Source organism: Chelonoidis abingdonii, chromosome 2 (assembly GCF_003597395.2).
Source record: "Chelonoidis abingdonii isolate Lonesome George chromosome 2, CheloAbing_2.0, whole genome shotgun sequence".
Lineage (NCBI taxonomy): Eukaryota > Metazoa > Chordata > Testudines > Testudinidae > Chelonoidis > Chelonoidis abingdonii.
Genome location: NC_133770.1, coordinates 139198025 through 139215483, shown reverse-complemented (window position 1 = coordinate 139215483; position 17459 = coordinate 139198025). Strand labels below are relative to the sequence as shown.

Sequence of the window (17459 nt, the reverse complement as noted above, 5' to 3'; positions counted from 1 at the left end):
ACACAAGATTTGAAAAGTGGGGAGCAAAAAGGGAAAATTTGTGTTAGGGTCTAAGAAAACATACAGCGGCATCTCCAGTGATGATTTATTGACCACACCATAGACTGTGCCAAACGGTGGCACTGTGATGCTGAAGCTTGAACTTTATATAGGTGTCACTTTTTGTTTTACAGCCAGATGTTCCACACATTTAGTCTTGCAGATTTGCAGTGAAAATGATCTCATGCTTGTCTGTGTGATCGAATCAAGTTTTGCACAAAGGACACAATGAAAATCAAAATATATGTACTCAAATATAAAAGCTTACCCAATGAAATATTTAACTCTGGCATAATCTGAGATGACCAAAATGGAGCCAGTTCATCTCATGATCCTCTGACAATTAGGAATGCATGTCAAAACATGAAGACTCTTGATAGCTTGGGTCTCTGATACCAGAGATTATGTTAGCATTCTAGGGTGTCAGAATCTAAACAGGGAACAGAGTTGGTGGTGTTGTAAAAAACTATTAAAGTAACTAGTAAAGATCCTGCATTAATGCAATCCCTTGAATTGCATGTGGTGCTTAACCCTTTAAAGATTTTTCTTATCTATTTAATAGTGCATGCAAGAAAGGAGCCACAATCAAAAATAGAGCAAAAGAGCATGATGTATGGTAAAGAATTTCTTAATGTATCCCTTTATGCTTAAGTAGTGGTAGACGTGCAGTATGTTTTACTCTTAAGAGTGAGCTGCAAAGCATAAATCATTGAGACAGAACTAGAAACTCACTGACAAAGATGCAGGGACGTCTCTACAAAATTTGTAACTAGACTTTCATAAAACTTCAGAGGCAAACTAACTATAGATTCTGGATTGACTGAAGGTACCCAAACGCATCACTGCCTGATATCAGTAATATCAGCAGTCTGATTACAACCTATGCTGTTAATATTTTTGATGTCACTGAACGATGCTTCTTGGGATGTCTTCCAGTGAACCAGGAAGTAACAAGGTGACTGATACAGGATGGTTGAAGTTTGCTTTGAAAAATATGGAAGTGATGTTAATATGCAAGGAGAGGCAAAGGTTATCAAATATTTTGGCTTTGGTATCTCAGTCCTTGACCATGTAGTTCTATGGGCTAAATGCCTTAAATGGTTGTACTCTGATACACAGTAGTCACAGCCCTGAAGATATTGCTGTATTCCAGTTATAGATGAAGCAGCCGCTGAATGTGCATTCGGTATATAAACTGGCAAAGGTATGGAATCTTTCAGAATGGAAATATAGCACCAGGAGGGGTGGCAAGGGATTTGGTTTCCATCCTTAAGTAAGGGCATATGTCTACCATTTTCCCATATAATTCCTAAGCTAAGGGTTATAATCAGATGTTTGCTAGTTTTACATTCCTAGATAGTGGCGGTAACTCAGGGAGCTCTGCATAAGTCCTTGTCACTGTCAACCTTGCCTTGCTCTTCTCCAGGCTAGTTCACTGTAAACGCTTTACTTTGGATTTCCCTTTGAAAAACATTAATTAGCTTCATTTGCTGAAGAAAAGACAAAACTACATAAATTAATAAAAAACACTGAAGTTCCATTAACTTGAAATAGAATTTAAGCTCCTAAGTTAGGTGCTTTGGAAGATGGGTTTAGGTACTTTAAAAATTTAAACCTCACTCTTAATTGAGATGGATGATGAGCATATGATGGGCTACCTACATTTAGGAGCAATTAAAAGCATTGGTTATGATGTTAAAATCTGACGGATTTAGGACCTCTCAAGATACTTTTCCTGTGTTTCATCATTGAAGTTAACATAGCAGCTGTTAATTTTGTTGTTGGTTCTGGGATTTCCGTGTATAAACAGCAGTGTATTTGTGGTTAGTCCCGTATGGAATGCTTACTTTAATCTACCTGACTCTGCGTTAGGTGGTGATATGCTACACACTTATTTTACTAAAGTGTTTAACTAAATATAGAAATTGTGGTTAAAATGACCACATACCATTGCTGAGGACATTATAAATTTACCCCAATTAAAATAGTACCTCAGTTGGCATTTGACATTGATCTTAATTCAAGGGAACAAGGTTTCCTTTGAACTTTTCATGCTAGGAGTTTGAACATTTTCCTCCGAACTCCTTGTCAGTAGCAAATTCAGTGTATATATTGTTGACAAAACTATTCTATTCTGAGACCTCAAAACCTATTTTGGTTTAAGGTGGTAGACGTGCAGTATGAAATAAATGAGTCCAGGTGTACAATGGTGACCTCTCTGGCTTTACCTAGGTCTTTGTGGAATACTGGATGAATGCCTCCAAAAAATTTTTGGGCCACCTCATCAGGATGTTTGGTTCCCCCTTCTTTGAGGACAGGAGTTGCCTGCCTCCATGTAAACAAACTGGAACAGGGAAATGCTCATTGCTAGCCGGTTCAACTGAGCCACAATCCCGAGAGGGGCCAGTTTGTTCAGGACTAGGATTCTTGCAGCCTTTGCTAAAGAACAGGAGTTCAAGTTCTAATTCTCCAAGCACCTATAATGTGACCAGCCTATATAATCACATACATATATCTTAACCAACTTTATTTTCTAGTTTGATATGTATCATATCCCCTTCTTTCAGGAAGTGAATTTCAACATGCTGGATACTGCTCAGGGTGGCTTACTAAAAAGTATACAGCATTTGCTGTCAGAAATCTTCATTCCGGTCATCAAGACTATGAACCAAGGTTGGGGTGAGGTTGGTAGTCCTCAGCAGGCAGCTAATATTCAGCAAGACTTCCTTAGCTCCCTTGAGGGATTTGTTAGTGTCTTGTCAGGAGCTCAGCAGAGTCTGATGGAAAAGGTAAGATTGTCAGCATGTATGCTATAAAATGAACCTAACATTGCTGTTGTTGCAGAAAGTTCCTTTCAAGGGCTTTTTGTAAACTGCAGACCAAAAGACAGCATCATGTACTGCAGTGTAAAAACTTGCAGGGCTAGAATCCGGGACCATGGGCGTTCTGGGCTCCTGATGCCTGCACATCACCACAGGAGGCATAGGCTAAGCTCCTGAGGAAGGGCCCTAAGAGGCTGGACTCAGCAGGAAGTACCACCCAGCAGGACTTGAGTGGCAGCTTCTCCCAGCCCCCTGATTTGCTGGCACCAGTATTTAAACCATGACAGGGAATTGTCTGAGCAACAACACAAACTGCCTGCTGTCCCTGCTTCAGACACTGTGTGTTAGAGACCCCAGACTCTGGTTTCCGACTTTGCCTTTCTCCTGACACCTGACTCTTGGTTTGGCCACTGGCCTGTCTTGGACTCTGGCCTTCCGGTACCGACCTGGGCTGACTTCTGCTCTGACCACTAGGTCTGAACGCCCACATTCCAGTCGTGACATACAGATTGTTGACAGAAACTTACTGAAATTTGGCTTGTTGGTTTAGGGTGTCAGGAGGGCCTATGTTGTAACTTCAGAGTAACTGTGGGTATGTAAAGCAGGCTTCTCTTCAAGAGGGCAAAGCAATAATTTTTCAAATGATATGGTAACTCTTGAGGTATCTGTCCTCACTGTCTCTATTGAATTTTTAATTCTTCCTCTTTTAGGTGAATCTGACAAAGTGTGACACATATGACTTGAAAACTCTAAAGGGACCTTCAGACTATCTGGCTGTTGCTAACAGCACAGAAGCTTTAGAAAGAATAGAGGCCTGCATGAAAGTATGGATCAAACAAATTGAACAGGTGATGTGCTGCACAGATCTGAAACACTGCCAACTGTTCTGACGTGAATGTCAGTGAAACTTGGATTAGTCCTGTTTACACGAGTGGCATTAAGCCCAGAACTGGTAGAAAGAAGTATTTACTAATGTGGCCACATATGCACTTAATTCTCTAATCAGTTTGCTATACAGAGCTCCAACCCATCTTAAATTGGTAAATAAATGCATACAGTATATGCTAGCCATGATGCTCAGAGTTAAGCTTCCTTGCTGTCATTAAGGGATTGATCTTATTTGTAAAGCGCAGCACTTGTTCAGCTTCTCCACTCCAAAACAGCCCTATGATACATATACATCTATTGTATCTATTTTTTGCACAAACATAATGAGTGAATCCTTTATGAATTACAGGTTGATTATTTTGTGTTGTTATCCTTTGGTAGTATCGTGTTTTTAAAAGCTATAGTCTGCTGAATATTAATTACTATATTCTGTGCCCTTGGATAACGGCTTGTATCCACATGAATGCTTAGTTTATGGGGCGGTGGGGGGAGATTCTGCTGCTGCACACTAAAATTTCAATAGTGCACACTGGCCTACTCCTGTTTCAAACCCGGATAGATCAAAAATACCCTAGGGAACTTTGTAATAAACCTGCTGCCATACCAGACACTTAGTGCATGGCCTAATAGTATGGGGAAGACTTACATCCCAGCTTGCTGCAAACTAAGTGTTTGTGTAGACAAGCACCAAGTCAAACTACCAAATTGATTTGAAAAAAATGCATTTATTGCCAAACTGTGAATTTGTGTTGTAGCTCAAAGTATATTGTCTAAGGTTAAATTATATAGGTCAATTGAAAACAGGGCTCTGTAATGTACATACATGCAGACTGCAATTTTTTTTAGTATGAGAAATAAAATATGTGTTATGTTAAGTCTTACTGATTTTCTGTTCTTAGAAATTAATTCTTGCATCTCAGTCTTCCTAAATGATGAAATACAAAATCACAAAGAAACTAGCATTGACTTCTGGTGGCCTTAATTGGAAAAAAAAAAAAAAAGCAAAAAGCCATGATCTCCTGGGGGAGGAAGGAAATGCAAGAATTTTGATGTAGGTGCACAGTAAGGACATCTGGCAACATTTCAGGGTATTTTCCCTTTTCCAAAAGATTGTAAAATCTCATTTTAGTACTGCACACACTGCTAAAAGGAAAATATGCTCATTAAAGCTGTCACTACAGTATACTTAGTACAGCAAGCAGATTTTAGCCTAAGGCACTCAAATACCACTGTGGTGAGTGATGTAAAAATCTATGTAGATAAAAGAGGTCTAAGGGTGCTGTTCTTGGGACTCGATCATAGACTGTGGGGAGTTAATAATAAAAAGCACTAACTTACGTAAGCTAACAATTTAATATTGTTAATAGCAGCACTTCATTTTGGGAGTTTGATGTACTGCAGTTGCAATGAAGACTATAGAGGAGAACGCGCTTCACAACATAGTCATGGGATGTAAAGGAGTGGAAATGCTATTAGCTTCCTTCCCTCATCTATCCTGTGCCAAATGGACTTGGTTATTAAACCTCTCTCATTGATTTATCAGAATATTGTGCTCTTTGTAGAAGCTTTTTCATAATCAGTGATGAAACAAAGTGGAAGTAATGAACTCAGTGTGTTAAGGTAAACGCTTGACCTAAGGTAGACTTAAGGTTACACTATTGCTAGCTATCCAAGTCTTAATATGTTAATTTGATTTCTTATGTTGGCTTTTTGAAGAAATACCCATTGTCTACTCATATTTACAGTTTTAAGCAAAATAGAGTCAGTTTGGCTTTTTAAGAAGGGGGGTGGGGTGGGGAGTAGCCTAGCTCCTAACTAGTCACAGGAAGATAACTGAGAGGTAATGTGCATGAGATAATATCTTTTATCAGACCAGCTTCTGTTGGTGAAAGAGACAAGCGCTTGTGCTACACAGAGAGCTCTTTGTCAGTTCTTTCACTGATATTACCTCACCCACCTTATCTCGCTAATATCCTGGGACCACCATAGAAAACTGCATGTACAACAACACTGCAAACAGGAGGTGAACGTCAGTAATAATAGGAGACTCCATATCACCACCATCTGTTCAGATAAATAGCAGCACTTCTGTAGCAGTCACTGATATATTGCTGTGTAATTCAAGGTTCTGGCTGAAAATGATCAGCTGAGGAAAGAAGCTGATGACCTGGGCCCACGAGCAGAACTGGATCACTGGAAGAAACGATTGTCTAAATTCAACTACCTTTTGGACCAACTGAAGAGCCCAGATGTGAAGGCGGTGCTGGGAGTACTTGCTGCTGCTAAATCCAGACTTCTGAAGGTTTCTGTTAACTTAAGACAGAACTAAAGGCTGAAAATATGTTACATACAGTATTAGTTTCCCAGTATATACAGTATATTTAATGGACAAAATCCTGATGTTCTTATATTTTTTTAAGTTCAACACACTAAACGGGGACTGAGGGAAAGACTGGGATTTGACTTAATATTTATTATTAGATGATAAAGCACTGGCCTGCATCTACGGAGCATATCACAAATCAGTATTTAATAGTAAAAGCTTTTCAGTGAAAGTTGGTTATGACATGAAACAGATTAGAATGAACAGGCAGGTAGCTGAAGAAAATAGACCCCATATTTGTGGCCAAACAAAACAATTCCTCACATTCCAGTTGATGGCATTTCTGTTGATCTAAATAAGATGCACAGAGCTAATGGCTTCAGAAATCTATCAGATAGAGGAATTGGCTTAATAGTCACGGACTCCCAAGCACAAATTTAAAGTGGGAGAAACTCCTCAAGTGTCACTCTTCCCAGATGCTCTTCCTTTTACCGCCTATTCAAAACATCCATTTTATCGTGTGTCACTTTGCTTCCTCTCAGCGCAGTTCCTGATAGCCAGTGGTGGCTTATCCAGTGGGCTGATGGGGCCTGGTCCCAGGAGTCCTAGCCAACTGAGGGGCTCCCGTAAAAATGGGGACCCTGTCCCCAGCACAAATCTGAGCAGGATGGTGGAAGCCTGGGCCCTGGCAGAAGCACAAGCTGGGGTGGGGAGGGGGAAGCCCCTGCGTCCTGACCCTGGTCCCTGACAGAAGTGCCGAATGGGAGAAACCACTGCATCCTGACCCTGGGCCCCCACAGAAGCACAGGGTAGTGGGGGAAGCTCCAGCACCCAGACCCTGGCTGCGTCCCTAAGACTGGAGAAGCTCTTGCTCCCTGCTGCAGCCTCAGGGCTGGGGGAGCTCTCACTCCCCACTGTGGCCCCAGGGCTGTGGGGTGGGGACAGAGCTTCTCCAGTCTTGGGGCTGTAGTAGGGGAGCAGAAAGGAACAAACAGGTTGTGGAGCTGCAGTGGGGATTGGTGGAATGGGGTGAGACTGAGGGGAGAAGGGACAAAAAGTGGTGGGGCTGTGGGTGGGGCTACAGTTGGAAGGAGTGGGATAGGGGCAGGACTGCAGGGGAAAGGCCTGGGGAAGGCCCCCACACTTCCTCTGGCCCAGGGTACCAGGAAACCTTAATCTGCCTCTGCTGATAACTCCACCACATTCACTCCCAGTGTCTATCCTTCTTCCCACCCATATGCTGCTCTCAACTTGCATTTGCAATCAGCGATGAGAGGTTTCTTTTACCATTCACTGCATCCCTGTGTTGGCAGCAGCTGATCTACTATGCTGCTCCAGTAGCCACTTCAGGCGTTGATGACGGATTATTAATTTCAAATATGCTACCAGCGAGTTCCCTAGCATTAGGCATTTTTTGCAGTGAGGGAAAGGTAGGGAGTTTTCCCTACCATATGCTGGTCATCACTTCCCTCTCTTGTGCTTTGTTTTTTCCACAGGCCCATAACCTATAAGCAGTAGCTGCTTCTGCAAGTTCTTGGCATTCAGGGCTCCCAAGCATTGCTGAGGGATCTGGGTGGATTTACCACTATGCTTGAGGGGATTGTTAACTAAGTATTCTCCAGCTCAAAAAAAAAATCCTTTTGCCTTTAGAATTTCTCCTGTCTTGGTGAGAGTGATGCAAGTTCATTCCATCATGGCATCACATGATACGTACATAGAACATAGTATATAAAGTATGCCCTGGCACTGCCACTTGCTGTGTTGTGTCACCTGTCTGGTTGAGGTGTAACAGAAGTGAAGATAAGTTAGATGCTGAATTGGGAACTCGACCAAACTGATAAGATACTTCTATGCTGCCCACTCCTTTCAGTGGGTATGTAGAGCCTGTACACAGAAAGCACCCCTGGCATGGATGTAAGTATCAGTGTAGACCATGAGGCATTGCTTAGGTGGTATACACCCTATGCAGCTCTCTGCATGTCCAAGCAGCACCTCCCCATCTACACTTCTATTTTTAGTAGTGTAATGTCCCACTGCAGGAGCCTTTCCCTGCAGCAGGAAAAGGCTCTGGTGGGAAGAGGCAGTGGGGAAAGGTTCTGCCAGCTCTCTGATGCTTGAGTTTTTCCCAGCTGCACAGAAAGGCTCTGGCAGTGGGGGAAGGCTCCAAAAGTAGGATGCTGCTGAAATCTTTCTTTGCTCCCTCCCTGCTGCTAGAGCCTTTCCCTGACACATGTGGCTATACACCACAGTGTGGGCACAGCCTGCTTTCCACTGCAGTGTGTAGCTGCATGTACTCTGCATGCTGCTGAAAGTGGTGTGCAGTGTAGATGTAGCCATACCTACACATAGTGGAAATCCTGTTCTCTGGATCAATTAATGTAACTTTAATGGGTATTGTATACATAGGCGTCTAATGGAAAATAGACTCTATAATACTAACTACATTCTATTGTGCTTTGTTACGTATCTGTTGCTGTAGGTTGTAATTAAATTATTGATATGATACAGAGGGCCAGATCCTCACCTGGTACAATATCTTTGACATTTCAGTTTTTCTTAAAATAATTATTTTTGGTTTTTACTTCTTACTTTTAGAGCTGGCGAGAGCTGGATATTCGCATCACCGATGTAGCTAATGAAGCCAAAGACAATGTTAAGTATCTCTACACGCTGGAAAAATGCTGTGACCCCCTATACAACAGTGACCCTGTAAGTACAACTTTTGACTCCCTGAATGAAAAGATAAGATTCCATATAGCAACTGAACTGCAAGCAAATTTCCATTTCATAGGTTTCACTGACAGTTTGAAAGTCATGTAACATTACTTTGCACCCACAGAATCCTGCATCTAGTTCCAAGTTCTCAAAACAGGTTTATAGTATACTGTCACTGAAAAAGAAGTTACTTGGTAGTGAGTGTTCCCTCTTCAGGGATACCAGACCAGATCTAACAAATTCTCCGCTTTCTGTAACATCCAAGGAAGGACATGCAATGCTGACTCTTTTTTTTTACTAATTTCAAAATAAATTTTGGGAGTTTAGAGCTGTGATGAAGGTAGGCAGAGGAGGTTTATTTTTTCATTTGTTACTCATTATAACTTACCTGGTTAAAGACCATGGCCCAGATTTGTAAAGATATTGAGGCATTGCGGTGCTCAGCGTTGCAGCACTTATCTGATTTAGACACTTAGGAGGCAAAATCCCAATTACTGTTAGTGGGTTTTAGGCTTCTAAGTGCCTGAATGTGCCAAGAATAGCTGAAGAAGAGTGGTGTGTAAGCTTCAGTGATTGTCTCTCTGACCAACAGAAGTTGGACCAATAAAAGATATTACCGCAGCCACCTTGTCTCATATCGTGGGACCAACATGGCAACAACAACACTGCATAGTGAAATCAGTGGAAGATTGTGTAGACAAGGCCCTAGTTACTTGCCCCTTCTAGATGCCATTTCCCATCTCCGTCGTCTGAGCCTGAATTGCAAGATTTTTCTCAAAATAATCAGACAAATTAATCACAGTGGTTGGGCTATCAGATAAGTCGGCTAATGCAGTAAAGGGAATGCACAGTAGAAAAGAGACTTTCAAATTAGAAAGGTGACAGTTTATACCCTCTCTGCATGTTTGTAAATCATGTAAGATACAAGGCAGTGGTGAATTTCACTGAGTAACTTATGGTGTTTCCTTTTAGGTGTCCATGGTAGAGGCTATTCCAGGTCTCATAAATGCAATAAAGATGATTCATAGCATCTCACGTTACTACAATACCTCTGAGAAGATAACCTCACTGTTTGTGAAGGTGGGTGCACAGAACATACTCTCTTGGTGTCAGTATCACTTTCTGTACAAAACATCTACCTGACTTTTAATTAAAAGATCCCATGGGGAGATTAACACAAAGGGATCCTGGAAATTTAGTGAGACCACCTTTGTCTCAACGTGTAGAATTCTTGACTCTCCTTTGAATGTAGACTACATTAAAATGCTGATCAAAAGAATCTAGAGTGAAGTCTTTTAAATGATGCAAGTAACCATGACAAGTGTTTAAAAACCAACTGAGTCCTTGGGGAGAATCCTTGAAAGACAACCTGGGCTAAACTCACTCTGGCCATAAGCAGCTGTGATTGCATTGTTTTCTACGGAGTTATAGCTGCTTATGCCAATTGTGAATTTTGCACTCTGTATACAGTTTTGCTAACTTAGCTCATTTCTTAACTATCACTCTTCATTCCTGCATGAAGATAGGAATTCAGTTTAAGAATGCCTCTTATTTATTCCCTCCTAGTGCAGTCGTCTGGGACATAACTAGTTATACTTGACTCACAAGGTACAAAAGTGCTTTGTCACCTCCACCTTGTTTGGCACATTTGAAGTTCTAGACTATCCCATCTCTTGAGTAGTGACTTGATCAGCAGCATTTTGGTTGGGAATAGAATTGAGATTGGCCATTGGAGGTGAAACAATTTGTCTACACATCTGGCTGGAAGCTTTGATGCTTCATGTGCAGTCAGCCAGTAGCGAGTAAATGGGGGACATAAAATGAAATGAAAACAAAACATGTTAAATCAGACCTATTCATAAGACTAGAAATTAATTTTATCCTTAGGTAACAAATCAGATGATAACAGCATGTAAAGCTTACATAACTAACAACAAGACGGCCACCATCTGGGACCAGCCTCAGGAAATAGTTATGGAGAAGCTGCAAGCAGCTATTAGACTTAAACAGGTAACCTTAAAGCTCAGTGTGTGATAAATGAAAGTGCAAAAAATGTGTGGCCTCAGGACCGGATTCTCCTGGGACTGAAGGGGTGGGAGAATGCCTCAGTGTTCTATTTCTAGAGTCTTCTGCCCTGTGTTCTGCAGGCAAAATACATCCACTGGATGGTGCTGGTCCACTTAGCCTTCCTAGTCCACTTGCAAGATCTCCACTTCACTCCCTTGTCTGACTGCTGGTGTAGAAGGACAGGTGGGGACATGTTCTCCCATGAAGTCTGGGGACTGACTGAATCCTTTCGTTCTTGGTGCATAAAGACTGTCTGACTGCTTCCTAATCAAGTATGCAAAAATGGCCATGGCATCTTGGGTCCTCTTCTCTACACGCTTTTCCTTGCACCTATTCTAGCCCTGAAGTTGCATATAGTGAGCTCATGCTGTGGCAGTATTTTCCTTTGTCATCATATTCTGAGTCTTGGATACAGAGTCTCTCTCCAAGTGCACTAACTACTTTAGAGTCATTAAATACTAAATACTAAGTACTTAAATACTAAATACTTTTCTTCAGAGAGAATCCCATATTGAAGTTTATACAGATTCTTACAAATGTTTCCAGCTGCCTTAGTCTTGTTGGTATTTGTGGTGTGTTCTCTGTCTGTCTAACAGTGACTGACATTAAAGAATTCATTGCATACAGAAAAGTGAAAGACAGTTCTCTAGTAAAACAGTGGGCCAAACTATGATCTCACTTTCCCTGGGAAAAATCTGGTTTAACTCCTTTCCTTAATTGAAATTCAGGTAAGGATTTAACCTGGGATAATTATAATTAGAATCTGGTGGCATATCTTCAGTGGATAAAATTTCCTGTCCTAAAGTTGCACTACAAATTCCATACCTAGTTACCTAAATATAAGCTTTCATTTGCATGCTTAAATATGAGGTTAGCTCTAGGCACCCAGGCCGGTGCATGTTGGTCAGTATATCTAGAAAGAATAATGAAAGCAGGAAGGAAACATTCCTCAACACCTAATTAGCTCCAGAAGAGATTATGGGTAAACTTCTGAAATACTTAAGTGACTTTTGAAAATGTAATTTGGGCTCCTAAATCACATAGGCACTTAAAATCTTAGAGTAAAATTTTCAACATAGACATTTTTAACACTGCAATATTTGGGATTTTTCTTGGCCTCTGAGTTTCTCCAGAAAGATGGTAGTCATGGCAAGGAGGCGGGGGCGGGGGGGTATTGTTAGAGTGAATACATGGCAACCTACTAACTTGGAGGAGCTGTTGAACTTAACCAGCCGCACACTGGAGATTTGCATACTGCCTATAGTCTAAGGTGGGGATTTTTCAAAAAAGCCTATAGGAATTTGACAACCAACTCCTTCAAGCCCATTTACAAAAAATCCAAGCCTTAATATCTAAATTAAATATTTTTCATTTACATATTGAAGATGCTTTCAGGGATTAATCTTAAAAAAGGGAGTTGAATTACATACACTTAAGTCGAGGTCTGTACTTGGGTTAAAGATGGAATATTGCATATTGAGAAGCACTGGCTTGAAATTGAAGTCTGATTCATGAATGTAGAGAGAGATTATGAATCCCTTATTGTCCAGGGCAAGCAAGCAATCTGGGCCAGGATTTTCAAAAGTGACTAGTGATTTTGGGTGCTGAACTTAAAACACTGTAACAGGGGTGGATTTTCAAGAAGTTCTCAGCATCCAACCTTAGAAAATGGTTTAAAGTGTTACAGGTTCAACACCCAGAATCACTAAGCACTTGTGAAAATCCTGGCTCTTCAGTAGTCCTTCAGACGAGAGTAATTGTACGCAACTTAAATGGGGCTACCTGTGAGAGAAGCTATGTACCGGTGTTATTAAATTGTTCACAGTTTGACACTTGACAGAACAATTTTTTAAACTTGATTATAGTAAGGGTTGGTGCAGTCCACACAAGCCAGAATAAGTGTTTTTGTTGCAACAGAGCTGCACTCTAACTTTTACAGTGCTTTCCTGTAGGAAATGATTTGGGAAAACTGAAGACACTGTTACTCAGCAGAACTATTTGGTTTGTACTCAGTTATATCTGCCCTTAATGATAAACCTTGCTCTAACTACTGTCCAACTAAGGGAAAGTGAATTGGGTTCTTTTTCTACATGTTAATTAAACTCCTGCTTTTAAGTTCACTTGTATAGTGCCATTGAGGGCAATAGGGCTGTTTTGACATAGCTAAGGATGTGATAAGCAAAATGAATATGCAAATATGAAGACATAATGAATGTGGAATCCCATGATACCATTTCTCAACCTAATTTTTCAGAGAAGAACTGCACTTAAGACTTGGTGTAGTGTAGACTAGTGATTACTTGATCAAATTTGCCCCCCGCACCAGTTGATTAGAGATGGTGACTGTCTAGATAATTCTATTCTAGATTATGAAAATGAAATGTTTGTGATGTCTCTCATGTTTGTTCAATTTTGTTGTTTCCAAGGAGTATCAAAATTGTTTTCACAAGACAAAAGAAAAACTAGAACAAAATCCAGCTGAAAGACAGTTTGATTTTAGTGAGATGTATATCTTTGGAAAATTTGAAACGTTTCATCGACGTCTAGTTAAAATTATACATGTCTTCAGTACCATTACAACCTACTCAGTTCTGCAAGAATCAAAGATTGAAGGATTGGAATTTATGGCAACAAAATATCAGGTACATGCATCATTAGGCAGAGTTGGAATTAAAGCAACAAATGCAGATGATGGACTATGGAGAAATTTAAAAAATAGGCTGTACTAATCTTACTGGTATTAATCCGTTCTCAAAGATGTATATTGTTGAATCTACTTGAATGCACAAGACTTTTATAGTCCCTATAATTGCTGTTAAATAAGTATTTTCCATCAAAGGTATAGAGAGAGGGATAAATGTACAAAGAAGGAAGGGAGTATAAGCAAGAAAGATTGGGTGAAATAGGCAAAATATATAAAACATGGATAAATGCAAGAGGTTAGGGCAGAGGTACATGGATTCCTTATTTCCTTTCCTCACTATTCCTTTCACAGTCAAGTGCACAATGTCATGATTCTATCAGTATAAAAATGAAATTTATGATATTTGAACATTGTGATGGGAGGTCACCTATTTAGGTTGTCTGGTGCTGATGTTTGACTGCTACAGCTGTGCCTTAAGATGAGTTGCCAATAAAGGATTGTCTTGATAATGGTAGTAGAGTAAAACTCCTTGGACACACTCAAGAGCCATTGCACCACTGAAGCCCTGTGTTAAGAGCTTTATGCAGGCCCTCTGTTCAGGGGGAAAAAACTTATGCTTCATTCTGAAATAATACATATCATATTAAGCTGTTGATGGTAAAAATCAAAAGCCAATTAAAGAAAGGCCTGAAGGTCATTATGAGGCCATGCTGCTATTGAATGGTAGTAGCCTTATTTAAATTACTGAACTATGTGGCAGTGTCATAAGTATCCACTGTCTTGTGATTGGCTGAAACACTTGACAAGTAAAGGTTTCTGGAGTTCATTTACCAGTTGAATTGAACAATATGAACACATGTAATCTTCTGTCATTTAGTTGCTATCTTAGATTTACTTTGTTCATGGACGAAATTATTATAACGGGTAAAAAAATCAGGAAGTTTAGATTAAAATGTCTTCACAATGGTGAATCCATCTATGCCAATGAAAAATATGGGGCTGGACTTAAATGATAAGTGGAGCATGACAAGCAGCTAGCATGCTGAACTGTGGCTGATCAGCAGGAGTAAACCCAACTTTTAACAGGATTATCGGCTAGTGGCGTTGGGGAGCCAACCAATCTGTGCTTCCATTTGTGCAAACTGCAGTAATGCTGGAACAGTGGGCAAGTAACAAATGCTAGGCTGTTCATGCAGTGGAATGTGATTCTGAATAGTCATCTTTTCCTCACAGAATACATTGATTAAAGCAGAATATTACTAATGGTGTGTTTTTGTTAGAAATTTAACATGAACTTTTGTTCCCTTTGTCTGATACACTCTGGTGCAAAGTAGTAGTATATTATATGCAAGTGTTGCACACTTGTATGAGAAAAAAAAATTATTTATGGGTAACAAATATGTTTAAATGAGAAAATCACTAGGGTTTGAATTTTCTATCAGTTTTTACATTAAAACTTACAACAGACGGGAGTGTTTTAACGTGCAACTGCTGTGGTCTGTGTTGTAATTTTTTCCTTATCTGTCCTAAGATTGTTTTGTTTATGCATATGAAAAATGGAGATTTTAATATCTGTAGTTGAAAACACAGAACGCAACCTTGTAAACCCAACAGATGTAAGTAACTGAACATGACAGGTTGCTTGATAAGGCAACTGTATTCTGATATTTTGTTTTCTTTCAAAAATTGTTTAGAGCATTGTTGCCACCATGAAGAAAAAGGAGTACAACTTCTTAGATCAACGAAAGACAGATTTTGACCAGGACTATGAGGAGTTTTGCAAACAGACCAGTGACCTTCATGTAGGTTGCATAATTAAGTGCTTGGTGATTTTTTTTTTTTTGCTAGGTTTACTACTGTTAATTGATTGGAATGCCAAAAGGGGAAAGTGTCCATTTGAGGCAATATCAACTTGTATGTGCATGTTCTGATTTAATGGCTGGAGCACTTGGAGTTCTTTTGCTCATGGATCAAAAATACAAATTTCCATTTAGAATGAATGATAAATCTAATATCACTCCAATATAATACGAAATCTTTTTGGATTAACACTTCCTATCCATCCTGAGATTGATACAGCCTTTGGGAATGCTGAACTCTTGAGACTGTTTATAGGGGCTACGCATTGTATTTAACTGTCTCCTGGTAAAACCAGCCTGATGGATAAAGGCCAACACACACATAGTATTCTAGTGCAGGGAATAGTAGAGGATGCTCACTTTTACAGAACTTAAGCACCCCTCCTTCCATTTCTCGCAGAATAGAAGTTTCTACCTCTAATCCCCAAATGCAGGCTCAGGGGGCTGTATAATCCAGACAAACTGCACACACTAACCACAGGAATCATGTAAAGCTGATGGGAGAACTAAGTTGCTATACTAAGCCAATATCCGTGTAAGAGCTTGACTTGGCTGCCTTGAAGAAGGAAAGCATTCCCTCAGATTATAGATGTTGACGTGGTTGAACAGCTGAGAAAACAAGAGCTTCTTTGGTTTCTGTAGCTACAGAGGGAACTGGAGAGGTAGATTGCTTTTTTCTTTTTACACAATGTCCAAAGTAGGATTACTGCAGCTATTATCAGGTAAGTAGTTTGTGTTCATGTACAGTCTATGATAAACACACTGATAAGTAGTACTTTGTATATTTAATATGTGCACTCCATAGAGCGCTCCTCAGTATAACTGTTCTTCTTCGAGTGATTGCTCATATCCATTCCAGTAGGTGTATGTGTCGCGCGTGCACGCTTGTCGGAAGACTTTTACCCTAGCAACTCCGGCGGGCCGGCAGGTCGCCCGTAGAGTGGCGCCACCATGGCGGCTGATATATACCCCTGCCGGCCCGTCCGCTCCTCAGTTCCTTCTTACCGCTCTGTCGGTTGTTGGAACTGTGGAGCGCGGCATAGCTGTCCTCCACGTCCCTAGCTTCTCCTTGTTCATTGTTCTACTAGTTATAGTTATAGTTATAGTTAAAGTATAGAATAGTTTACAGTTGTTGTTTACTTGTTGTATATAGTTAGCGGGCTTGGGGCTCTAGCCCTCCCCCACACCCGGCGCCGGGCTCATGCCCGGTTCACCGGGGTTCAAACCGTGCTTGGCCTGCAAAAAGCCGATGCCCACTAGGGATCCCCACGACTCCTGCCTGAAGTGCCTTGGGGAATCGCATATCTCTGAGAAGTGCCAAATTTGCAAGGCATTTAAGCCAAGGACCAAGAAGGAGAGAGACCAGCGCCTAAAGACTCTCCTCATGGAAGCGGCGCTTAACCTTTCGTCCTCGGCACCGGGTACCGTCTCAGTTATGGCACCGGACTGCTCCGGGCCCACGAAAATGCCTCGGCACCAACCTTCTCCGGCACCGGACCCCGGGAAAAGACTGTCAGCATCCTCCACCCCGGCCAAGCAGGCTCGGACGGAACACCCGGCACCGACTCCGGCCGCGGCACCAACACCAGGAATTCCGTCGACTCCGGGCCTGGGAGGTCCGTCGAGTCTGGTCCCTCTCAGCTCCCCACTAAGATCTGGGGTCGAGCTGATGGTCCCATCAACGCCCGAGACATTCTCCTCGGCTAGGGATCTCATCGCCCTGACGGAGCCTGCGCTGCCCCAACCCCCGGCACTGCCGGTGCGGGTTCCTCAATCTAAGGGCAAGCCAGTGACCATGCGAGCGCCGTCTCTGGATTCCCTGAGTCGGCACCGATCGCCATCAAGGTCCCGGCACCGTTTCCGGTCCCGTGGGAGGTCTCGCTCAAGATGCCGCTCGCAGTCCCGGCACCGCTCTCCTCTGTGTCAGGAGACCTTGAGGCTTTGGGACTTCTGCATAGCCCACTCCATTCACCTGATTGCATCCTTTCTCCCGGGGGTTCGGAACACGCTGGCGGATCGGCTGAGCAGATCCTTTCTTTCCCACGAGTGGTCCCTTCGCCCGGATGTCACTCTTGCGCTCTTCCGGAAGTGGGGATGTCCCC

At 41.6% G+C, this 17459-nt stretch overlaps 1 protein-coding gene across 2 annotated transcripts in view; it reads left to right on the top strand.

The window, feature by feature from the left end:
- Positions 1-17459, top strand: part of DNAH5 (dynein axonemal heavy chain 5) — a 253591-nt gene that overhangs the window by 22497 nt on the left and 213635 nt on the right. For both annotated transcript variants that reach the window (XM_075062684.1, XM_075062685.1), the window contains exons 5-12: positions 2607-2828; positions 3572-3709; positions 5875-6051; positions 8668-8781; positions 9760-9867; positions 10675-10797; positions 13281-13496; positions 15193-15300. In XM_075062684.1, the coding sequence (XP_074918785.1) occupies positions 2607-2828; positions 3572-3709; positions 5875-6051; positions 8668-8781; positions 9760-9867; positions 10675-10797; positions 13281-13496; positions 15193-15300 (1206 nt within the window). The remainder of the gene's footprint in view (positions 1-2606; positions 2829-3571; positions 3710-5874; positions 6052-8667; positions 8782-9759; positions 9868-10674; positions 10798-13280; positions 13497-15192; positions 15301-17459) is intronic.